This window comes from Callionymus lyra, chromosome 2 (genome assembly GCF_982586985.1).
Source record: "Callionymus lyra chromosome 2, fCalLyr1.hap1.1, whole genome shotgun sequence".
Classification (NCBI taxonomy): Eukaryota; Metazoa; Chordata; class Actinopteri; order Syngnathiformes; family Callionymidae; genus Callionymus; species Callionymus lyra.
Genome location: NC_141819.1, coordinates 18,061,274 through 18,086,755, shown reverse-complemented (window position 1 = coordinate 18,086,755; position 25,482 = coordinate 18,061,274). Strand labels below are relative to the sequence as shown.

The window sequence follows — 25,482 nt, the reverse complement described above, 5'->3', positions numbered from 1 at the left end:
GCTGGTACGATTCTAGGCCGAGACAACCTTTCTGTGTGGAGTTTGTATGTTCTCCCCGTGTTGCGTGGGTTTACTGCGGGCACTCCAGTTTCCTCCCACAGTCAAAAAACATTGGGTTTGAGGTTGATTGAGAATTCTGTGGACATTGTTCGTATGTATCAGAGTGTGTGTGAATGGTTGTCTGTCTTCGTTTGCCCTGCGACAGACTGGCATCCTGTCCAGGGTGTCCCCTGCCTCTCACCCTATGATACCGTTGTCTACCAGTCTCCCTGCAACCCCAACCCCGGGATAAAGCGGTAGACAATGAATGAATGTTCAAGGTTTATAGGCAGTATGTGTACACAAATGGTTAATTCCAAAATAATTATGAGTAGAATGCATAAGATATTACAGAGCAACTAAGAGGAAGAAATGTTTTATACTTATAATTACTTACACATACAGGGACACATTACATTTAAGGATTTTCTACAAAATAATTCAACTTGATAGGCAAAGGAAAATAACCTCAATGTGAAAAAAAACAAGTTGGGGGAGTTATATATTAAAAAATATATATTTGTAACCCTTAAATCAAAGCTAATGATGATCGTTATAAAACATGTTATAGTAGGCAAGTAAGTAATTTATATTTGTAAAGAGCCTTTCGCAGTCTTATTGCAGATACTTTGAAAGGAGCATTCAAACATATCAAAAGAATAATCCACAGGGTTGTGTTAAAGGAAATTGTATTTGTTGGTGGAAAAACCTTTCATCAATAACATGATCAATAAAACAAATATTTCAGATTGTGTGACATTGTAAGGATAGCTGAAATAACCAAAAGTTTATTTAATTTCTTTCTTTCAATCGCAGTACGAAATATCCTTTAATGAGCATTTAATTAAATATATCAGAATCAGAATCATTTATCTTGCCGTTGTTGGTGGAAGGTTTTAACAATTAGGTATTTGTTGAAAATATACAAGAAAAAATCATTTTATCCTACTTAGTAATGGCAATATAAACGTATCCTAGCATCAACAACGTATTCCACCCTTAGTTGGAAGACTTCTCTCAAAAATTCCCTCCAAGTCAACGTTGGCTTGTAAAAATTACAATTTACATGCCTATTTATGTGGTCTCCTGGAAAACCAGACCTTCTCTTCTTTCCATGCACGTCAGAGGAGCAGCGGTGGAAGTCTTCTCAAGCCACAGATATCTGTTCATCTCAGCGATTTACATCTGCTGGACCTCCAACATGTCCTGTCTGGACTTCACTCACCTGCGGTTCTTTTTCCTCAATGACTAATGTAGGACTTAGAGCAGAGATTCTTCAAGGGCCACATTAAATTCTGTGAATATTGTATGGGGGCAATTGTACGAGAAAATCCCTTAAGAAAAGGACATTCGTCATTAGGCCGTCATACAACATTTATTAAGCTAAATAAGCTGCAATTATATTCTTGTATATATGAGTTTTTTTCAAAACATTTCTTCAACTAACTTTAAAAAAATGTTTTGAGGGATTAATATATACTCGAAAAATTACACACAAAAAGGAGTGAAAAGGTAAATAAGTGATATGTGAAAATGTAAATGAATAATAAATACAAAATACACTTTTTAATGAATTAGAACCATTAGTACATGATCATACTTTGACATTACGAGGGCCCCATAAATGCAGTCAAAGGGCCGCATGTGAGGCTCCTTCTATGGCTGTATGGTGGAGATTGTTCCCTGCATCACGAAAGCTGATCTGATAAATGCTAATATATATTTAAAAATATATATTTGAACCCTTAAATCAAAGCTAATGATGATCGTAATAAAACATGTTATAGTAGCCAAGTAAGTAAGTAATTTATATTTGTAAAGAGCCTTTCGCAGTCTTATTGCAAATACTTTGAAAGGATTTTTTAATTTATTAAGACAGAGACACCTGTGTGTATAGATCTAGTGTATCCCATGAAGTGATCTATAATTTGCATAAACATATTGACTAATGATACTCATAATGCTACTATTAAAAGTAAAAATTAACATTTCACATGTTAGTTTACTGCATTTCTATAATGTGACAATCCATAACACATTTATATAGCAGATGTGTCAGAACCACTGGATGTTTAGAATTGCTAGTTAAAGTAAAGTACGAGCACAACAACCCTGCATGAGTACAGCTATCTAGCTGTTGGTGCAAAGGAGGAACAGGGGGCTAAAATCATTTAAAATACCCTCCAGGAAGACACTTATGTGCAAGTTTCTGTTGAGCTGTGAGAACCTATATCAATTAGGGTGAAATGAGGGATCTATAAGCAGTGCCACTCAGCATGCATTGGCTGATTCACCAATGGCACCTTGTGCAATTCATGGGAGAAAACAGGTTTACTTTGAGCACTGAGATGCTATGAAGAAGGTTCTGCCTGCACCGGTTTGGCATTGGGTCAGTGCTGGTTTGGGGAGGCATATCCTTTGATGGTTGCACAGACTCCGAAGTGCTACCCACTGGTACCCCGACTCGACTTCCATTATTACCGGGGTAAGCTCCTCAGACCGATTGTAAAATCGTATGCTGGGGCAGTGGGACCTGGGATCCCTCCGATGCATGATAATGTCCGACCTCCTGTGGCCGGAGTGTGCCGCAGGTTATGCATGAGGAAGGCATTCGTTTACTGCCTGTGTCCCAGACCTGAATCCAGAAGAGCACCTCTGAGACATCATTTGTTGTTCCAGATCCTGAGAGAAGATGGCTCAGCAGGGCATTTCCCAGACATTGTAAGGAGTGCATAGAAGTGCATGAAGGCACAGTTGTCGCTATAATTTTGAGTCATTAGGTTCTCCAAACCCTTAACTTTGGAGCTCTTTAAGGTGGCATAAAGTTCAGCATTATTTTCATTTGAGAGAAATAAAATGAATCAAAATAAACGTTAAAACAAATAATGTTCTAAAACAAAGTGAAAAAAAAAAACGCAGTTAGATATAACAATTTATTCTAGCATTCAAATCTACATAAAGATAACCTATGAGTTTGTCTAAGGGAAAATTTTATTTGGTGGTGGAAAAAGTTTTCATCATTTACAATTGTAATATCTGTGTAACATTAAATTGCCATAGATTTACTTCAAATTCCCGGCTGCCAATTTCTTGTGTGCTGGGACCGCCATTCAGATAAAGTCTGAAGTCTCTCTCTTAATCTGAAAGTCAGCCACACCTGATGTTTATTTATTACTTTGTGTTGTTGTTTAATTTTAAACAGATACTTGTTTGGTTTTGTTCCTCTAGAACGACCAACAATTAGTGTTTTTGTTTGAGTTTTTCAAATGTAGTCACTTTGAAAAACAAGTATTTCAGATTCAAGATTCTGTCAAATTATAAGGCTGTCTGAACAGAACGAAAGTTTATTTAATTTGTCAATACATATATGAGCAATTGGTTAATATTCACGCAGAATAAAAGGAGGAATTTCAAGTTTGTTGATAATCATCTTCTTATTTGAGCATCATATGAGCACAGTAGTGGATGGACTCTGGTGTTGCCATAAATTAGATAAATGAAAAAACAACAACATTATGTTAATATATAGCAACTGATAAAACTTTAGTTAAACGCTTGAGCTAATTTGGTGTAAAAACTTCAATTCCCACAATTCCACTGGGTCATGTGAAACATTACGTATAATAAGTGGGACCACGTTCGTGTTCCTCTACAGCTCACGAAGCTCTCGGGTATTTTTGTTTTTCCTCTTAAAGCATTGTACACAAACGATTGTTAAACACGGTCATAGTTGGTATCAGTTTGAACGTTTTTTGCCGGTTTTTCGTATGTTTTTGTTTTAACTGAGCGAGTTAGCATGCTAGCTAAACAACCATGTGTTATTGTTTTGATGGTAGTCCATGCCATGTGAAAGGTCGACCAATTAGGTGTATTCTAATCTTTACTAGTGTTTTTCAGCATGATTTTCTCAAGCTTTTGTTGTAAAAAATAATCTACTCTCTTCAATCAACAAACTTGAGAATTAATTTTGCCGATCAGTCATGTTTTAATTGTTTTTTTTGCAGGTTTAAGAAAACTTTCTGGCGTGATTCAGAAAATGCTGTTTTGGATTCTCTGTTGACAAAAGTCATCATGTCCCTTAAATGTGTTGCTTCTGGTTGTGGCAAAACTGAGGACGATCGTGTGACGCTGTTCAGATTCCCTAAAGATCCTGAGACGTTTCGAAAATGGGAAAAACAAGTACAGCGTACTCGGACTGGGTGGACCGCCACACCGGACTCTCACCTGTGCAGTGAGCATTTTGGAAAAGAGTATTTTGAAGCCAAAGCTCCCAATGGGGTTTTGAGGCTGAAACCTGGAGCTGCTCCCACTGTGTTTGTCCGCCCCTTCTGTACCTCCTGTAACAACGATGGTTGTAATGGAGACTGTCACAAGGACAGGAATTTGGGCCCTAACGTACAAAATGTTTCTGTGAGTTGTATTTTCTAATAGAGCAAGAAAAGGTTGATGGACATGAGAAATTAATAACATCAGTCTCAATGACTTAACAGAAACCGCTTGTCGGACGTCCGAAGAAGAAAAAGTTGATCTCAGAAAATGAGGACGTAGGTGTTCCAGGTAACCTTAATGAACAAAAACACTGTGTTAAAGAAAACGTGTGTTTTTATATCCCTTATTCCGTTTTCTTGTTACAGTTGTGTGCGAGATGTGTGGCACCAAAGGATTAACTGGCAACTTTTATTCCAAAACCAAACGTTTCTGCAGCAGATCCTGCTCACGGTCATACTCATCAAACTCCAAAATGTCCTCTGTCCTAGCACGGTTACAGGTACAACTGCAATACAACAATTACTATTACAACTGCAACACTGGTGCACAATTCTCCTGACTTTCTTTTTTTTTTTTTTATTCCCCATACAAATTCTTCTATAAAAAGCCATGTGTCAAAATGTCATAATTTTGAAGAGATATTTGTAGATGTACCAACAAAGACAATGGAATTGAACAAAACAATAATTTTAATCTGTGTCGCTTTTAATGTTTTCCATGGATATAATACTGTTGGTCTCTAGTAAGTATTAATGTACTAAATTACCTTAATTGTCCAATCAAAATATAAGTTCACTTTGTTGTTTATAACTGTTAATCATTACTCTGCCTTATTTGAACGTACTGTTGCAGGTTGTTTCAGATTAAGTCAAATTATAAAAAATCCACTAGTATGGGGCAAATGTAAGTGTACAATCCAATCCAGGAGATAAAAACTAAACTTTATACTATCAATGCTTCTGTTGTGGTTTGTTTTCAAAATAAGTCTAAAAATATCATGCATTATAAATCTGAAAAAATTGGAAATACAGTGAGCATTCATTTGAGATTTAATGAACCTTGTTTTTATGTGAGACTCATGTTTGTTTGTTTCTCCTTTTAGGGAAAACCTCCCTCTAGAAAAGCTACAGTGCTGCACAAAGTCTGTCATCGCTCCAAAGGAGATGGAGAGAAGAGTGATAAACACACACATCAAACAAATGGTAACAAAATATCAAAAGTCTTTTGCTTATACTTGAAAAAATTTGGTCTTATATGGTTCGTGCCTCATGGTCAAACCCTACATTCCTTTATTCTTCATTTTCAAATTAATAAATTAATTGTTTATAATATCCTGGAATTTTGCTTTTTGTCATAAAGCCAACAACAACTGGTTGAATAGCTTTCATTGGCTACACAGCACTGACTCATTCAAGCTTTTCACCTGGTCTTACTGTTGCAAATGAAATCTGGGTTGTAGTTATGATGAGTGGAAGTCGTTTGCTATGCTCTGAATCCTCCAGCTTTCTTCAGGGTATAAGAAGTTGTGTCCGGGACAGCAAATTATTTTTATTCTTCTTTACCTGGAGGAGCAGCAGGTCTATGCTGAGTCCAGTATTATGCTTTTGGTCATTGCCAAGAGCTCTGGCATCCATTGATCTGTTGGTCAATCAGTTGCTCCCTTGTGAGGAAGCGCATGAGATACTTGACCTTCTCAACCTAGAAGAACGGATTTATTTTCCTCTAAACTGGACCGGGCGTTCTAATCTTTTACGACTGAGAAAAACATTGATAGAATAGTAAAATGAGAAGATTCATTTTGTTAATCATGAATAGTTCCAGACACACCCCCAGTCTTATTTGAATATCTTTCTAAATTCTCCAGCTTCTTTTGAGAAGTTTAAGTGGGGCCAATATTTGGACATGGAAACATCAGTGGCTGCGTCCGTCAGCTGCTTCCCACATGTGAGTTCTTATCTGTTCAAATTTTGTACAGACCCAAGAGACACACAAATAATTAATGTTGTTATTCTGTCTCCCACACTCCTGCAGGCTCCTATGTGTGACCAGTGGGATGAGATCACAGTGGGGATGAAGGTGGAGGTCCTTAACACCAATGCGGTCTTGCCCAGCAAGGTTTACTGGATTGCCACCGTCATCCAAATAGCAGGTGATTTTACTTAAAGGGCACAATATATGCTGATTTAAGTGTTTAAATGGTTCTATGACCTCTATTTTACTCATCAGTATGTTTCTTTTTCACAAAACTCTCATTTAATAAAGATATTTACATTAGAAAATACTATTAAGCCTCGCCCACTTAAAATGAGCTGTTTTGGCTGAGAAGAAGTCTCGTCCAAGCAACCACGCCCACTCTGCTCTAATTGGTCACAAAAACACGAGTTGCATTCAAGGACTCATGTAAATTTCAGACTCACCCCTAAAACTCCCTTTTTGTACATTAAAAACTAATAATAAAAATAAGGTTTTCTGCTTAATGTACACATTACAAAAACACCTAAAGGCAGAAGTAACTCTCACCATGTTTACATAAATATTTATTTTGTTTCACGATTAACATGTAATTACTTAACTGATTTAGGGCTTCTAGGGGAGGACACCTCCACCAGAGTGACGTCAGAATGTATCATTTAAACCCTAATCTCGTTTGGTGAGATTTCAGATGGAGAAAACTTTATTAAGTAATGACTTCAAAACGGAGCAACCTCATGATTAATGACCTACTGCATTTTGAAGAGGACGACTTCATCATTTAGAAGATGTGAATAAGTCAGGAGAGTTGGGTTTTCACATTAGCAATCAATGTAAAAGCTTTTGTCGATGTTAATAAGTGCAGAAAGGAAATGGTCTGACAGCGTCAAGTCTTTTTACTTAAAAAAATAATGATAGATGTTGCTGGAGCCTTTAAGGTGTTTTCTTTCTCCATGTTTATGACGGACAATTTGGTTTGTTCTCAGCCATCATGTTTGAGCTACATCTGATTATTCTGCTCCCATGCAGGGTACAAGGCACTGCTGAGGTATGAGGGATTTGAACATGACAGCAGCCACGACTTCTGGTGCAGTCTGGTCTCGGGGGATTTGAACCCGGTCGGCTGGTGTGCCATCACAAGCAAACTGCTGGTGCCCCCACAAGGTGGCGTCTTTCACTAGGTCCAGGATGAAATAGAAAACATATGGTTGATGTTTTATTTTGACATGCTTCAGGTGTGACAAGGAACATTCCAGACTGGAAATCATATCTGACAGAGAAGTTAATAGGAAGTAACACGATTCCTGTGGATTTCTACATGAAGGTAAACGCTTTCATTCTGAACTTTTGAGAGATTACACCTTAAGTGTGAAATATTCTGTGCAATGACACTTGCCATTTTACACTCTTTAAATTTAAATAGTAAAGGTCACACACAAAAATAGTCTGAACCTGTACTAAAACTTGCAGATGAATGGATGAACAATGTTCAATAGTGAATAGTTTCTCAGAGAAGAATAAGATAATAAAAGATCCCTTTGGATTCACTGACTTGCTGAGGTCAGACATGTTCTGTCCAAGCTCATCATGCAGGGACGGCCATAACTTAAAAACAACTTTGAATGGAAGTATCTGCTATTTTAGGCACAACGTCCTGCATATGCTAGAATTGTAATCCCACCTGGTGCTAATCCTAATCCTCCAGCCAGAGTCACAACATCTGTGTGTTCGTACTCCCTGCAGCTGGCAGAGAGTATGAAGGTCCCCTTCAGGGCTGGCATGCATCTGGAGGTGGTGGACCCAGAGCAAGTGAGACAGACCTGCAGGGCCACTGTGGAGACGGTTGTCGGTGGTCGTCTCAAGTTGTCGTACCTGGACCACAGCGACTCCCAGGAGTTCTGGTGTCACACACAGAGTCTATTAATACATCCCATCGGCTGGTCCAGCAGAGTGGGTCATGCCACTAAAGAGTCCAGTAAGTCCATTCTTATTTCTCAAAAATCTTATTGGCCTATTTTAGTGCCGTAAGGATGATTGCATCAAATGTGCAGCAGAGGGCGACATAGCACTGAATTCTCTTCAATTCGTTAATTCTTTTTTAACAATTTTGAAAAATGAAAATGTATTGTTTTGTTTAGCAGGAAACGGTTCGGAACCCCATGTCCCAAAGAACGCCTGTGACCCTGGATTATTCAAAAAGGTGGGTTCAAATACAAGCTGGCCATTTGGCACTAAACTTTATTTTGATGAGCAGATGCTGTCACAAAATTGCCTCTTTATACATTTAAGTATAGATGTAACCAGAGAAATGTATATTAGAAATATATAGAAATATTTATTATGAAACAAAGGGACTATTGTGAAATGTACTCTAGTGCAAATGACGTTAAGAGCTTCTTCCTCCCCCAGCTAAGGTTTGTCTATATCGATGAAGGTTACTTCCAAGAAGGAATGAAGTTGGAGGTCATCGACCCGCTGAACCTGGGCAACATCTTTGTGGCCTCAATTAAAAGGGTGATGAGGTTTCCTGCATGAAGAGATATTTTTTTTCCATAACTGCATCTACAACAAGAACATATAAACGGTCCACAGGTGTTACTCGAAGGATACTTGATGATCGGTATCGATGGCATGTCATCCAACTATGACTCGTTCTGCTACCACGCCTCGTCTCACGCGCTCCTCCCTGTCAACTTCTGTAAAAAGAACAACATCCCGCTCAAGGTGCCTCATGGTGAGGCTCACTGTGTGTTATCTGTTTTCCAAACATGAAGTGTCCTGAATGTCGATATTACATTGACAGGTTACAGCCCAGAGACGTTCAGCTGGGACCAGTACCTGATTGACACCCAAGCTAAAGCGGTGCCGCCACACCTCTTCAACACGGTGAGACTAGTTTTGTAGCAAATCTTTTAGTTTCGAGAGAATCCGTGCATATAAAACTTCCTAAGTACATTCATCACTGATGATTGATGACCTTGAACCTGACCTTTTTAGCGTCTTACTGTTCAGGTTTTGTATTTTGCTTTGAGGAAATTTTTCGATGACGTTAAAATGTCTGCTTCTCTGTGAAGGACTTCTCGGGTCATGGCTTCTCACCCAACATGAAGCTGGAGGCGGTCGACCTCATGGAGCCTCGGCTGGTGTGCGTGGCCACCGTAAAGCGGGTGGTAGGCCGCCTACTGCTCATCCACTTTGACGGATGGGAAAATGAGTTTGACCAGTGGGTGGATTCCCAGTCTCCCGAGCTCTACCCCGTGGGCTGGTGTGACCTCACAGGGTACTCGCTCCAGCCTCCACCTGGCCTTGGTAAGCACCAGCTAGCTCACAAAGAATGCCATGCCAACCCATCAATGGAATCTTAAATATATTGATTAAATCAAAAATCTTTAAATGTGTATTATTGGTAGCTGAGGATTTAAAACACTTGAGAAACTGTAGTTTGTCTTGTTTTCTCCTTTTTTCTGGATGTTTAAAAGTTTTATTTTCATGGCTTACTCTGTTTTGTAGTTCAACCCTCTGAAAATCAAGGAATACGCATCAAGAAGCCCAAGCCCTCTCCCTACAAGAAAAGAAGTAGGTTCACCAGTAGTATGGGTGGTTTTCTTTTATTTCACACGCTTACGTGATACTTCCTTATCTTCTCAAATACAATCTGAAGCAAACTTTTTTTACCTCTCTATTTACTCTAATATTACCTCGTATTGTCTTCTCCACATAACATTCTCATCATTTGTAGAAAATGAATTGAATAAATAGAAGCTAAAATCCAAAGTACAGTATGTTTGAAAATGTTACGACCCAACACAATGTCACATCTGTAGGGAAACATTTCATTCAGGTAACTGTACCCAGGTGATCCTCCTCCTGCACTACTCTAGCAGCTGATTATTGGCCTAACTCTGAATTCTTTATGAAACTACTGACCCCCTCTGAACTAGCCGTGGCCCTCAAATCCTCAGGTGGACAATGCTGGATGCTTCTAAGTACAGACATAAATCTTAGAGCAAGAGAATGGGCATCCAGACTTTGGAACCATCTGAGAAACACTTCTAACACCGATTTTCTTTATAGACTTGACCATTGAGTTTGTACTTGCCTCCGATTCTTGTTACACTTGCGTAAAACATATGTTTCCGTATTTATATATTGATATTTTAGATTTACAGTACTTTATTTTAATGACTACTTGGACTGAAGGCATCAAAACTATGAATAAATATATGTGGAATGATGTACTCAACAAACAAATTTGAAATTGAAACTGAAAACACGTGTTTTGACCTGGCTTTCACTTCACTGGTGGGTCTTGTCTGGGTTCCTTGTTGAAGTTCTTGACTTTTTAATGGTGTTAGGGTCATCAGTTGTGTTGTGCAGAAGTCAGGTTAAAACACAGCCGACATACTTATTGGACAACTGTAATGATTCATATTATGACAAGAACCAATCAGCAAACTTAAGACAAACGAGTGACCATCGTTACTTTAAGAAACAAAGGTCAGCCAGACCAAAAACTTCGAATGAGTCTGTTAAGTGTGTTCAATCTTTTGGCCTTGGCCATATATGAATCATTAATTGCATTAATATTATAATGGGCTTCGAAAGTTCTAAAATACTAGGACTTTTTACCTGTAATTACTTTTATCTGTAATTATGTAATTATGTTAATTTTTCTCTCTTAAAGGAAGGAAGCGAAACGGAAAGAGACTTCAGTCAATTGAAAGGTCCACAGACAACCATGATGAGAATGAAGAACATGACAAGTTGGACCGGGATTATGTTGCCCCTCGAGGTGTCAAGATTAACCCCCCACTTCAGGAGAGCACCTCACTTCCACCCAAAGTGCCACTCCTTCATCCTAAAGCTGAGCCAATGGACGTGGAGAGTATGTGTCAACAAACAAACCAAGAAATGTTTTGTATTTCAGCTGCTAACTTCTGCTGCTTCCTTCAGTCTGTGCAGTGCATGTGAAAGTAGAAGAGATGGATACCCCGATTGCCTGTTCAGATGAGCCTCAACAGACCATCATGGGGAATGTGAAACAAGAAGGAGCTGCGCCCCACAAAACGACTGATGTTACGGATCAGGAAAATTCTGGAGAGGCGGGTGAAGCTCCTGGACCAGCGGACGACAGCTTCACTGATGAGAGTGACATGGAGAAGGAGTCTTGAATGTCTTGACTGGACAAGGAAAAAGCTTCTTAAGAAGCTCAATAGCAAAGTGGCAAAAATGTCTTCATCAGTCTTTATTAGAGACATGAGAACTTCCACATTCTAGTCTAGGACTTAAAAAAGACCATCTAACTGAACAAACCTGAACATCTGAGCCGAGTAATGTGTTTATAAACATGCAGATTATAAATGAAGTATTGCTTGTATGACTGCCAACAACTTTTTGTGTTGCCATTTTGCTTCCTTATTAATTCTGTTTTGTATTTATTTGTGTGAGGACATGTCACAGAAATAAGTGGGAGCTTCATTGTTCATTTGTACACTAATACTAATACATTAGTATTGGTATTAATTCACTAATACACACAAATATCATGCGTCTTATTTCAACTGTGCGTGCTGCTCAACACAAACGACGACAACAGACACAAATCAGTTAACAGAATGTCTATGGCTATGACGTAACATAATCACGCCCTGCTTTGTTTGTACAACGAGTCCTTTGGAGCTGGAGACTTCTGGGATTGATGATGTGCCAAACCTTGATGCTTGACCAATCGCAGCAGAGTGGGTGTTAATGATAGTAAACAAGATTTCATCTCCGGACAACTGACTACAAGTGTTTCTGTGGGTGGGGGCTTAGGAGTATTTCATAGTGTCAATATTTCATTAAAATGTTTTGTACAAAAAGACATACTGATATGTACAATAGTGTAAGTAAGTAATTATAGAGGTCCAAGAAATCCATACCATAGAACAAAACATGGATGGTTTGAGTCGGTAGCAGCAACAAAAACATTGTTTTTGTTTATATGTTTTTAAAAACAAAATCATAGATTTTTACGGCCTCTAGTGGGCGCTCTAAGAAGGGTGACAAAAACGCAGCATACAGAACTGAGTCGATGCAAAAAGACAACAAAAGCTTTCAGAGGTAATAAAATCGGATGGATTTTGCTTTTTTTCCTTTTTGTGGTGCGCACTTATAGTATGGCGCGCTATATAGTCCGTATATTACGGTAAGTATGAGGTGAATATTGTTTTCAGTGAATTAGAAAAGTGTAAAAAGGGTGCAGAAACAACAACTCTTTTTCACTTACTCTTTTTTCTATATTTAGAAACGTACCAGGTCACAGTTATAAAAAAAATGATTACATGATTGTATTTAAATCACAGATATTCTGTAAACTCATGCAAACCAATATGGGATTGAACTAAATCACACCAATCAAATAAAACAGTCAATAAAGACAGAAATGCATGGGGAAAGAGGGAATCTGAAAACTGATAAGGGGTGGCAACTCCTGAATGATAGTTTGCATTTTGACGCACATAAACAATCCTAAATTCCTGTACAACAAATGCATCCCCACAGTCATCAGAAAAGATAAGTCATACTCAAGTGATACACACAGTTATTACATCAACAGACACACGATAATGTTCACCAAGAGAGATTGACCATTGAATTACCTGATTGTCCTCTGAGAACTTACTTTTATTGTATGTCTTGATCTGGTTACAGGCGCGTTGGACCCGGATTATGTTCCCCCCCGAGGTGCCAGGGTTAACACTCCAGTTCAGGACAACCCTTCCCTTCCTCTTCATGACACCAAAACCGAGCAAACAGATTTGGAGAGTATGTGCAAATAACAAACATGATGTTTGTCAGGAGCTAATGTCTGCTTCTTCTTTCAGTCTGTGCCTTTCAGTTGAAAGTAGAAGAGATGGATACCCAGATAACCTGTGCAGATGACCCATAACATACCGTCAAGGGGACTATGAAACAAGAAAGAGTGGCTCCCAGAGAAACAACGGATGTTACAGATGAGGAAAATCTAGGAGAGTCACGGCTTCACTGATGACAGTGACATTGAGAGGGACTGAGAAGTCTTAAATGTTTTGACTGGATCAGGAAAAAAGAATGTAAAGAAGCTCAGCTTCAGCAGCAAAGTATCTTCAGGATTTTATTTGACTTCATTACTGAGACTTTCGGTCCAAAAACTGGGAAAAGACCTTTAAACTGAGAAGAACCTAAGCATCTGAGCTGAGTTTCGCATTTTAACCTGCAGTTCATAAACTTTCTGCAGCAACCCTGGTGCCCTTACAAGGTGCATCCTCGGTGTTTATATGAATATATACACAAAAGTGTGTTGTCTTGTTTTATTTTAAATGTGTGTACAACAATTACATGGCTACAAGAAGGAACAGATGTACGTAGAAAAACAGAGGTAACATTTAGTGCTTTTAGGTAGTGATGGGGATGGAGTCTTCCCTTCAGAGCCCACTAGATAGTAGAGTGACATCTAATCTACTGCTTTTAAACAGCTATTACATCGAGACCCCACATCATTTTTAAACTCAGTGTGTTCAAGACCTATTGAGCTCAGAAAGATGAGACACTGCTTCATGACACTTCATCACTACTTTAAATATGCGTGTCCAGTCGGTGTAGACTTAAGTCGTGCTAGGCCTCTTGCTTTTCGCAGCTGCTTGGGAAGGTTTTGTCTTTAAACTTTGCCTGGGTTTAGACTTGGCTTTGGTCATTTTGGCTTGTCGCTGGTTATTTAGGTACGTTGGCTTGGGCTTGTTAGTCTTAGGTGGTTTTGGGGTAACACTGGCAGGGGTTGGGAGACTCTGACCTCCTGGGCACGCCCTAAAAACGTGGACATCTTTGACTCGCCGACCCCTCAGCTCTGGAGGGTTGGCACAGGTAGCTCGTACCTTCAGGTTGATTGTTTCCATCCAGCTAGAAGAGAGAGGGCACAGTCATAATAGCTTTTTAGAAATATGAAATATCCACTTTTCTGTTAAAGTTAACTTGGCACTATAAGATTAAGATAACCATGTCACTGGGGAAATGTGGCCTAAAGTTAGTGGGGAAACTAGAAGAAAGTATAACATCTGAATATTGTACATTAACATTTTTTCAAACAAGATTTTCAAAAGCTTAGAATTCATTTTTTCAAGGCCCTCATTTTGAAATACACTGTACTTTCCCTCACTATCTAATGCGAATCTGAAAGATGATAACTGATTATTACATTCAGAAACATTAAACAAATCTGCACTTCGACCACCGAAACAATAACTTACAGGCGTAGAGGCAGAAGAGGGCAGTCACACATCAGTGGGTTGTCAGCAAGGTTTATGACTTCTAGAGAAGTGAGTGACTGAAAGTCGGGTACTTCCTCTAGATGGTTACCTTCCAAGAAAAGACTTCTCAACCCTGCACCGAGACCAACCAAAGAGTTTGGAGACATCTAGAAACAAATAATTACAGTAATAAACACACATTGTACTTCAGCAGTGGTTTACAAAGAGACGATGCTGACCTTCTCAAGTCCCATGTTATCCAGATACAGCTCTTTCAAGGACCTGCCCACAGATTGAAAAACATCAGGTCCCACCCAGCGGATAGTATTACCAGAGAGCCTCAGGTCACGGAGGTTTCCTGCCATGCTCAGTGCTTCTGTCGGAACCTCCTTCAGTTTGTTACCCGACAGGTGTAAAGTGTCAAGATCCGTGGCCTGGTCCAAAGCCTTGGGTGAAACACTTCCAATGACATTCCCTGTCAGGTAGAGAGCTCGTAGGCTCTCAGCCCCTCTCAAGATGTTTGACTCAAGCTTGGCGATGGAATTGTTTTCTAAATGAAGAGCCAGCAGGCCTGGGAGCAGTTTGAACGCTCCTGTGGGGAAACTGGTAAAGCGGTTCTTTTCCAGGTGTAGGTAGGTCAGTTGAGGAAGACCTAATGGGAATGAAAAATACACATTCATATTTTTTTTTTTACCAATTGGGAACAAAAAACAGAGGAAGTGCAGCAAACCTTTAAACGCATCAGGACTCAGGGATGTCAGATCGTTCTCAGACAGGTAGAGGTAGATCAGACCCTTCATCCCACTGAAAGCACCACTCTCTACCTCCACCACTTTGGAACGCTGCAGATGAAGGGAAACAACTTGAGCGACACCGGGGAAGCTGTTGCTGGGGACGTAGTGGAAGTTGTTGCCACGTAGGTCAAGGAGGCGTGTGTTAGGAGAGAAACCTCTGGGGATTTTAGTGTGGCCACGGTTTTCACATGTAGAATGGTGGCTCTCCGCCTGAGGAATACATAAAACCCTCATCAAAAAAGAGGACGACTGCACTCCCAGTATTGTTTTTCTTTGGGTGAATGAAAATGTTTATGTAGTCGAGAACTTAACTCACATCGCATACACAGTTGGCTGGACACTTTGCCTTCTTCTCTGGCTCCTCTGTCGGTGGAGGTACAATCCTTGTGGCTTCCTCAAACTCTGCCTTCAGCATGGCCTCCTGGCTCTGACAGCGTAGATCTGATGGGTAGATTGATTCCAAGCTGTCCCCGGAAAGATGTGCCGGTCCCCCACACGCACCGATCAGTTTCACTTTGCTGCTGATGGCCCACTCTCTGAAGTACAACCCGAACAGAAAAAAAAAGTTTTCACTGTGGCTCCCTTTTTTTTTGGTACTTGTTTTTTTTTGCACCTCAGTGGGCGAAGGAAACAATTGCAGTAGATAGGGTTTCCTGTGAGTTGAAGTCGTGCAAGGTTTGGGGACCCCTCAGCAAAGGGCTGGAGGACACGTAGCTGGTTGTGACTCATGTCAACGTGGATGAGGTTAGGTGACTTGGACATGGCTGTGTTGGACAGGTCTTGCAGAGACATGTGGTCCAGGAAGAGATGGGTAAGCTTGGCCATGGATACTACATCCTCTCCTAAGTAAGTCATGGGGTTATAGCTGAGATCCAACCGGGTCACCTCAGGCAACCTAAATATAAACAGGAGATAGAAATGAAGAAATACTTTGATATGTTGCATGGTCAGTTATTTTCTGCATTATAGTTTACCTGGTCATAGTATCTGAAGGGAAAAACTGTAACTCGTTGTGGTCCAGACTGAGTCGGGTGAGAGTGAACAGTCCAGCAAAAGCCTCAATATCAAGGTAGTTTAGAGAATTATGACTGAGACGCAGCCATTTGATATTCTGGAGGCCCTGTGAACAGAGAAGGATGGTCTGATATTATTAAAGGTTTCACTGGTGACTGTCCTTGAAAATACATTGTTAAATGTGCAGGTACAAAACAAGAGAAATACGTGTAGTTTTCTCATCATGATGGCTACTAAAGGTTTATACAGTACTTCAGCCATGATACATAATTAATTTAACTACAATCTTCGACTTCCATTGCAGTTTGGTGCTCCTGATTTACCTGGAAGGCCATGTTTGGAATGTAGACCAATTGGTTGTGGACGATGGAGAGAAGGTTGAGGAAGCCGAGCTGAGAAAAAGCCCCAGGCTGGATTTCCTCTACGCGGTTATGGTCGATCATGAGCTGCTTCAGCGAGGAGAGGCCGTCAAAGGATTCCTGGGCCGAGGAGGGACAAAAGACGATTCACTTCTCAGTTGTGTTGAACTAAAAATGTCTGACAGGACGGATCCACATTGTTTTATCAGCCGTGGAATATGGACAGGAATGTCTGACACGGTGTGTCTGTTGTCTTAAAGGTCTGAACAGAGGTCTGTCTGATGGCTGAGTCCCAGAGTGTAGTGGCTATTGATAGTTTAAAGGAGTCGATGCTGCATAAACAGGTTAAAAATTCCCAAAGATGAAAATTAATGAAAATAATTCAAAGGGACATCATTTCTCTAGTATGTCCTGGTCTCCTACTATTGGGCCCTGAAGACATTACCTGCGAGGCATCCAGTAGGCATGGGGTCTACTCTGAGCCTCTCCCGGAAAACCTTGCTTACCACACTGTATCTAATGGAGAGCTCAGCCTCCCTATGGTAAAACCTTTATCCGCTCGAACCCAGTCCCACATTCTTGCTTGTTCGGTCGCTATCCACATCTTGTGACAATAAGTATGGACATAGATTGATATGTATATCAAGCACTTTGCCTTTCGGATTAATTCTCTCTTGACCACAAGAGATTGTTGCACCAATCCACCGATCGATCTCCCACCCCATTCATCCCAAGTAATACTTCAACTCATCCCAGACCTCAAGAGGGCACCCCACTGTTTTTGCGCTGAGCACAAAAGGACCACATCTTCTTCAAAATGGACAGACGAGTGTTGGAGCACCTGGTAGAGGATCTCTATATTGTTGTGGGCCAGGTTGAGGAAGACCAAGCGGCCCAAACCTCGAAAAGCTCCCTCTTTCACCCTGCGAATGTTGCAGCGCTGCATGGACAGGTGAGTCAGGTAGGGGGTGTGTTTGAAGGCTCCTGTGGGGAGTTCCTGGATGTCATTCCCTCTGAGATCCAGCTTTACTGTGATCTACGTGGGGAACAATACACTCATGTAAAGATGCTTAATAATTAATGGGTATTTTCTAAGTTGAACCTCATCAACTGTCGGGGGGACTTGGGTCAAGTTCTTGTTGACACAGGCCACGGTGAGCTGGATCTGGTCACAAACACAATGCTGGGGACATTTAGCTGCCTCTGCAGCGATGAACACCAGGCTGAGGAGCAGAAGCTGAGGAGACACCTGAGAAGACAGAAACACTATCATGTTTTAAAAATATCCATGCTCAGGAACTAATATCTGTTCTTGTAAACTTCCGTGCTTTCTATCCCCAGATGTTCATAGTGGGGTTAAGATCAATATTCTTCTTCATTGGGCAACCGTTGTGAAGACCTACCATCACTGCATAGGTGAGGCCTGATGCTGGAATTTGCTTCTTTTTTTTATTCTTTTGGCTCAGCACAGACGGATCCATCAAGATCTTTACAATATTTAAATGTATTTCCTGCTGCCTTAGGTTTATGTAGATCTAAAACCATGACAATTTGGTGGTACAATGATAATTACTCTGCTCTTTGAAAACCCAAATCTACTCACAATAAACAGTATAGTCACAAAAGCGATGGTGCTAGACGTGGGAAATATATTGAAATGGTTTTCCCCCGATGACACCTACTCTGCCACCCAAAATATTATGAATAATTCTATTAAAAAATCAAATAAGTGGAAAGTACAGGCACCTTCTAATGAAGTTGAACTATTTATTTGAATGGATACATTTTATGTCATTGATAGAAATTGTACTACGATATGACCTTAATATTACATTTATGTTATCATGGTTTATTATTTAAATTACCTTTTTTTCATCTTTTAATTAAGTCATTTCCCAAACAAAGTCAAACGAATGTTAGTGTTCCCCTGTTCTAGTCTACACTGGTATGCCTTAAAACCACAAACTCGGACAGGAAGCGCTGATCGGATTTGGAGTCAAAATAAACCAAAGTAAGTTTCTTTCTCCATTCATTTGTTTCAAAGTTAACATTTTACTTTTTTTTTTGGTCTATTTGAAAGACATTTGGGCTGGCTTTTCAAGTTTTCCTGAGCAAATCTTGACCAAGAAATTAGAGACTGAGGAATTTTCTTCGGCCGAACTGTTAGTCTGTGCCCCCCCTGAGATAAACAGTTTGACCGCAGAGGAGCTGCACACAAAGACGCTCAGTGTCTTCCTGGCTGCTGCAAAAGTTGCGTCTTGGCTCAAGGAGTGTCCCCTTTAATGACGGGAGAAGCCAGCCATTCACCTCTGTGTACTTCTTTAACTTGAAACCTCAGTTACCTGTAACAACTTTTGAATTCTCTAATAACTACAAGGATTAAATGAACTTTTCCATTTTAACATTTTCTCCATCATCACCACATCCTCATTAAAATGCCCCAAAATGAATAAGACTCACCATCTCTCTGTCGAGTAGGATTGTTTGCCGGTTCTCTCTCAATCTCTGCTGCAGTGCCCCCCTGCTGTCCCTCATCCAGAGAAAACCATCCTTCACTTTTTGCCACACCCCCATTACACAGACTCCTCTGGTCCACCCATTAGACCTCGAAGTCATGTAAAGACCAACACATCTCTCTTCTATCCTAATCCTTGTGGGTCACTAACCTGTGTGAAATCTCATTTAAACTATATATATATATATATATATATATATATGTGTGTAAACATGCATTGTTTATAAAATAAAATTGTACAATGCTGATACTAAGTTACATCTTTAATCATGATAAATCAAATAAACTAGAGAAACTGTGGTCTAAAAAAACAATCAATATTACTAACTTTTAACGGTTGATCAAACACACCACCACTTGTCATCCTTCAAATCCTTTATGTTGTTTTACTCACTGTGCTAGGTCTTTAACTTCATATTTTCTTTCAAGTTCATATCAAATTCATATAAAAAGTCAAAAGAAAAATCTTGTTTGCAGTAAAACACATACATGACCTATGAGCACATACTCATACTCGACTTAAAAAAGACTATATTATATAGTAAGTGAGTAAGAAATGGTTATTTCTAGAGCGCCTTTCTAGACCAGGGTCACAATGCGCTTTAACATTCACAAAGAATACAAAGTTAAAATATATACTTTAAAAGATCGAGGCACATTAGACAAACACAGGAGTCCAGGAAAATCCGGGATAAGCCTGCACAAAAAATAATGTCTTAAGATGTTTCTTGAAGGAGTCAGTAGATCCATCAAGCGTAGAGGGAGAGGGAAATCGTTCCAAAGCTTAGGAGCAACAGCCTGGAACAATTTCTCTCCTCTGGTCCTGAACCATCAGTAGATTCTGATCCACAGACCTCAGAGCCCGAGCTGGGGTGTAAGTGTTAGTGATAAGGGAAACTGTATTAATTGTTAAAAGGAGGCTGGACTGTGAATGTGTCGGACAAGGTTGAAGACATTCTATGGGAGTGTTAGCTCAAAGCAGATGTGTCTCAATGCTTATTGACAACTTTATCATCATTTATAAGAAAGCAGACAGACACCATCACATGTGTTGGATTAGTTATATTAATGAAAAATCCAATGCATTCCACCATTAAACAACTTTACAACACAACGCAGTCTTCACTCTACAGTAAACATGTTTCCCCATGATAAATGTCACCGTCCCTGACAGGCATCAACACACTTAGGTCTTAAAATGAAAGGTCAATGAGGTCATAGAGAAACCAACGAGTGTAAGGATTTGTTTTGTCTGTGGCAGTCTGTAGGCGCTCGTGAGACTAAATTATGTTGCATTATTACATTTACATTTTTATTATTTGAATTGTTTAGTACAAAAATATGATAAAAAAATAAAATGATTGTAAATTGTCTTTTGTCAATGTACAAATTAAGAGAGAAGTGGTTGTCGGTTGTATGTCAGTGCAGTGTGTGTGTTAAGAAGGGTTGGTTCAGGATTGGTCACTGTCCCTCATCTGTAGATCATCCTCGTCATGATGCAGCATGAACTTCACTCTAACTGTAGAGACACAAATAGAAAGTTGTTACTTGGGCATCATCATGTTTCACGAAAGCTCTCAATAATGAAGGTAACAACTTTTCATTTTCCGTTTATATTTTCTCGAATTAATTCCATAAAACATTTTATCACTGCTCCAGAATTTGAGATGAATTATTTTAAACTGGGAAGAATGTATGGCAGTGGATGGTTTCTTCTTACTGTGGCCTGAGACTTTGCAGAAGTCTCCTCTTCACTTATGGCTCCATTTTCCCTTGCAAAGCTGTCATCCTCTTCATCACTGTATTCCTCAGATGCACCCTCTTCCTGGTCGTCTTCGTCTTCTTCTTCTTCTTCTTCTTCCTCCTCCTCCACCTCCCCCTCCTCCTCCTCCTCATCAGGCTCTCCCTCGTCATCACTGTGGAGTTGATGTAATTGAAAGCAGGACCTTCAGTTGAAGGACATAGATGGACTTTAAATTACCTGAGTGATGCCAGCATATCTCCTTTGTCCATGCTCTCCATCGTGTCCCTGAGGGCCTCACAACCATCCTCACCGAGACAGTTCCCTAAAGTCACAAGCATACATTCTTTGTGTTTCTAAAATCTTCTTTAAATTAACTAAAGTAAAATCTTACCGTTTAAATCAATTTTTTCCATGCATGGCTTTTCCGCGACTGCCTGAGCGACCACGATGGCAGCAGCCTCTGTAATCTCCCCGAATGACAGATTAAGCTCCTGAAGAAGACACAAATGGCTGAGCAGAGATAAACTTGACTATTGACCTGGAGGACGTGAACTGACCTTTAGGACAGGAAGCCCGTCTCTCAGGACATCAGCCAGAGCCACGGCACCTTCTGAGCGGACCAGACAGTCCCCGAAGTTGATCAACTGGACGTTCCGCAGATGCCTCAGATTCTGGAGTGGATTGAATTATTCAAGCTTGATTTTTTTAAAACTTGATTTCATGGTGTGGATCAGTAACGTTGTCACACCTGGGCCATGGCCACCGTTCCTCTCTTTGTAAAGGTGTTGTCGTTCAGGTTGATGACACGAAGATCTGGATTGTGTCGCATAGCTGCCGCCAACGCTGTCACTCCTCTGTGGTTGATGCCATTCTGAGGCATGTGCACTTCCTCCAGACTGCCCATTAACTGCAAAAGAAAAATAAAGTCCATTTTTAATTACTCTTCTCCAGAGGATTCTCATTCATCCTTTTCCTGGCCTTTTAGATTTCCAAGACGAGAATTGACAGACATAGATGTCCTTCATTTTCGGAACCCTTTACAGTCCTGCAGAGATGAGCCATGACCCAGCTTTTCAGTTACAATTATTTTCTATCTCAGACATTTCATAGTGCTCTTCATGAGATATTTGTTTAAAAAGCTTTCTGGGCATGTTCAATTGAATTAAATTTTACTTAAAGTTATATAACACATTTATCTTGAGACACTTAACAGTTTAAGTAAGACTATGTTGAAGAAAGAAAAAACTATCACAGCGAATCAACAATTAGTAAATCACAGCATGGCAATGGGGAAGAAAAACATCCTCTTAGAAGACAGAAACCTTGAGCAAAACCAGATACATTGTTCACAGCCTCCTGCTGTGGATGGAGTAGACATATGGATGGAGAAAAGATTGAGGTGGATACAGTGGGAGAAAGTAGGAGAGTATAGAGTAGGGCAGCAAAGTCCAGGGGGGTTCATGTATGTTGAAGATAAAAAGCGCTGGTTCATATCACTTTACTTAACATGAATTTATCTGCCGATTGTCCAAAACAAACATAAGTTTGGTTATTTTGTTGCCGGTCCTTGGTTATCCTGCGAAGGCTAATATATTATGTCAAACTTAATCAAACACCAAGCCATCAACTATTGAACACATTATTAGGCAGTTTTTAAGAAGACACTGGTGTTTAATATAAGGAGCAGAGATTATAAACTCCACAACCTGAATGATGGGGAAAAATAATTCTGGTGGAAAATTTTATACAGATGATGTAAGATATTTGGATGTATTAATCTTCAAGACTTGATGGACTCCACATAAAAAATAAAATCACTTTTACTGGGGTGTGATTTACCGTAAAAGCTTTGGCCAAGGCACTGGCACCTTCGTTTTCTAGACGGTTCCGTCCTGCAATGAACACCTTTAGTCTAAGGGGAGCACCGAGATCCGAAGACTGCCTGTGGCCCTCTATGAGGGCATTTGCCAAGATCTACAAAACATGCGGAGAAAGATTATGAGTTTAGAGAAACGTTCGGAATCAGAATTGAACTGAAAACAGAACGATGCCTAAGATATGTCTTACTTTTCCACCACCGATGCCCATCCCACAGTTGTTGAGCCTCAGCTCCCTCAGTGTGTGGCAGGATGGACTCCTCAGCAGCTGCTCTATTCCCTTCACACCGTCTGGACCGAACGCATTATCACTCAGATCCAGCTCAGTCAGTCGAGCCCCTGCACTCATTAATCCACTGCCTAGAAATCTCTGTTCACAAAATGATTCTGTTAGATTTTTATGACAATATTCAACAAAAGGTGAATGAATTCATTACTAAACCATACCAGGGCTGTGGGGATTTCAGAGCGCAGTCGTCCAGTAAATAGATCGCTCCAATAACATCTCTGAAAGAAAACCATTTTGAATTTAACATTTATGTTAACTCCAAAATAGTAAGAGACAAACAAGAACTACAATGGGGACATTTTTATTTAGCATTGCTAGCCACTGTGAGTAGCCACTGTTCAGATGATGCTACAAGAAATTAGGGAAAATACCTGAAGCTGATCTTTGTTTTCGATGGCTTTTCCAATGGCCCTGGCAGCTTCTACTCCCATTGTGTTGCCTTCCAGGCGCAGTGCTCTCAAACCTTGGAACTGTCTGATGTCATTGACAAGATCCTCCACTAGGATACAGAAGGCAGTCAATAAAGCAAGATGAGTGACAGATGACCATTTTATGTTAAAAAATACCAACTCACCTGATTCTTCATTGTCCAATTTCAGCCCCTGTCCTTTAAAACTCAACTCTCCATCTCCGACGTGTGTCTTGGAAAGGGCTTCAACAAGCTGTGAAATATCATCTGTGGCCATTTTGACTGTGGGAAAAAAAAAATATGGTTCACATGGTTATTATGGTAAGTAAGGTTTGGTGTTAAATTAAAAAAAATGTGATTAAAACATGTTTCCACCATATTTATGGTTTAAGGGAACAGCTGAATAATACAATCGATATAAAAATCCACACAAAAAGCCGAGCATTGACTCGATCAAAATCGGTGGTAGTGTGAAAACAATAACATCAGCAACAACAATGTTAGCCATTAGCTAAACCGGTGCTAACAAATCGGGCAGCGTCAGCAGTCATAGACAGATATATACACACGGTAAATCAAAGCTGTCATGACAATGTAAAAGTTCTTTCAAAGTCAGTAAATGGGTCGGAACCTAAATAAGAGAACAGCCGTTAAAGAACATATAATCTCACCAAGAGATGATCTTGTTTTATTGACGCACGTTGTTTTCTGCCGCGCAGCGCGCCGGTAGTTTCCTCAAAGAGGGCGTGGTCTGTTGGTACAATGGGCGGAATCGAGGGAAACTGTCCTCTGATTGGCTAATAACGAAGAATACGCCGTAGTGTCGTTCTGTTGCATCATTGGTTGTGGCCATTTAACATAACCGGGAAGCGAAATAACAACGTTTCCGAAAATACATTTTTAATTATTTAATTATTATAAAGAAGGCAAATGCTACTACAACCCAATTTAGGGCGTTCTGATTATGAACTTTAATAATTAATAAACACTATATAAAATGTATTACATATATATTTTTAAATGTATGATAGACAATAATGAAAACAATAATTTCAATTCAGCATAGAGTTGAGTTCTGCTGTTGGACTACCATTTTGTAGGATGAGGTTCAAAATGTTCTTTATCTTTATACTTCGATTGTGTTATCTTGTACTTTCTTTTTATAGAAACTTTGTTATTGTTCTTTTTTTTTTTTTTTTTAATGAATTATCGTCTGTATTGCTGTGTTCTAATTGGAAAAACAATTTCCCGACGGAGACCTCCTGAGGGATCAACAAAGTTCTATCTACTCTAATCTAATCTAAAAGGTCTCCAATAACAAAAGACATTTCACCAGTAATGATTTGAGAGCATCATGCTCATCGTTCATATTTAAAATATTTCAATTTATAAAACATGCAACACAATGTAGTTTTCAGGAATGGAAACAATACCTTGTGACATAAAATACGTTGATTTGTGAAGGTTTCTGTGGCAGGTCATCTTTAGGTCACAGGCACAGTCAGGTATTGGAAGCTTCTCCTGACCGATTCTCACAACAACAACCAACATCATCACTATCAAAATGCTGAGCAGCAATGCCATGCTAGATGCTAATTTTAAGTTCAAGTTCAAGTTATTTTATTCGTCAAATATACATGTATCAAGACATACTGCATAGATACAATTGTGGTCCTCTCAGACACATGATGCAAAACATGAAGTAGACAATGAAAATAAATTAAAAATAAATAAAAATAAATAATCAACAAAATGAAATAAGTGATCAACAATACGGGAATAATTAACTAATAAACAGAATATCAACAAAAAACAAAGTTAAGGCACAGGTGGTGCAAGCAGAGGTGAGAGTGATGGTAGGACAGGGAGGGAGTTGAGTCTTCTGACAGCCTGTTGGAAAAAGTCTTGGAGTCTTCAAGTGTCTTCAATTGATCAAAA

General features: G+C 39.7%; 3 protein-coding genes across 4 annotated transcripts; 1 reads left to right on the top strand and 2 right to left on the bottom strand.

The window, feature by feature from the left end:
• The first annotated feature begins 3,675 nt into the window (after positions 1 to 3,675).
• On the top strand, positions 3,676 to 12,048 carry l3mbtl2 (L3MBTL histone methyl-lysine binding protein 2). 2 transcript variants are annotated; one of them, XM_087782747.1, is made up of 18 exons: positions 3,676 to 3,710; positions 4,044 to 4,449; positions 4,530 to 4,596; positions 4,674 to 4,807; positions 5,411 to 5,510; positions 6,173 to 6,252; positions 6,340 to 6,457; positions 7,309 to 7,443; positions 7,515 to 7,603; positions 8,023 to 8,254; positions 8,421 to 8,479; positions 8,689 to 8,793; positions 8,872 to 9,013; positions 9,083 to 9,165; positions 9,354 to 9,588; positions 9,790 to 9,855; positions 10,964 to 11,164; positions 11,233 to 12,048. In XM_087782747.1, the coding sequence occupies exons 2-18, from the start codon at positions 4,111 to 4,113 to the stop codon at positions 11,448 to 11,450; spliced, it is 2,403 nt and encodes an 800-aa protein (XP_087638873.1). In that variant the 5' UTR covers positions 3,676 to 3,710; positions 4,044 to 4,110; the 3' UTR covers positions 11,451 to 12,048. The 2 variants fall into 2 exon arrangements, with proteins under 2 accessions (XP_087638873.1, XP_087638872.1); XM_087782746.1 differs by having other exon boundaries at positions 8,418 to 8,479.
• Positions 12,049 to 13,904: 1,856 nt separating this feature from the next.
• On the bottom strand, positions 13,905 to 19,213 carry chadlb (chondroadherin-like b). The gene is made up of 11 exons (XM_087782745.1): positions 19,171 to 19,213; positions 17,813 to 17,959; positions 17,552 to 17,746; positions 16,675 to 16,830; positions 16,312 to 16,457; positions 15,951 to 16,232; positions 15,654 to 15,873; positions 15,274 to 15,547; positions 14,783 to 15,195; positions 14,544 to 14,710; positions 13,905 to 14,196 (listed from the first exon to the last, which is right to left on the bottom strand). Exons 1-11 carry the CDS (start codon positions 19,171 to 19,173, stop codon positions 13,905 to 13,907), a joined length of 2,295 nt encoding a protein of 764 aa, XP_087638871.1. The 5' UTR covers positions 19,174 to 19,213.
• A 956-nt stretch (positions 19,214 to 20,169) lies between these two features.
• Positions 20,170 to 24,276, bottom strand: rangap1b (Ran GTPase activating protein 1b). The gene is made up of 12 exons (XM_087782739.1): positions 24,216 to 24,276; positions 23,710 to 23,826; positions 23,507 to 23,634; positions 23,294 to 23,353; positions 23,037 to 23,216; positions 22,809 to 22,943; positions 21,718 to 21,876; positions 21,527 to 21,640; positions 21,361 to 21,460; positions 21,207 to 21,291; positions 20,946 to 21,141; positions 20,170 to 20,744 (listed from the first exon to the last, which is right to left on the bottom strand). Exons 2-12 carry the CDS (start codon positions 23,819 to 23,821, stop codon positions 20,736 to 20,738), a joined length of 1,278 nt encoding a protein of 425 aa, XP_087638865.1. The 5' UTR covers positions 23,822 to 23,826; positions 24,216 to 24,276; the 3' UTR covers positions 20,170 to 20,735.
• Positions 24,277 to 25,482: the final 1,206 nt, after the last annotated feature.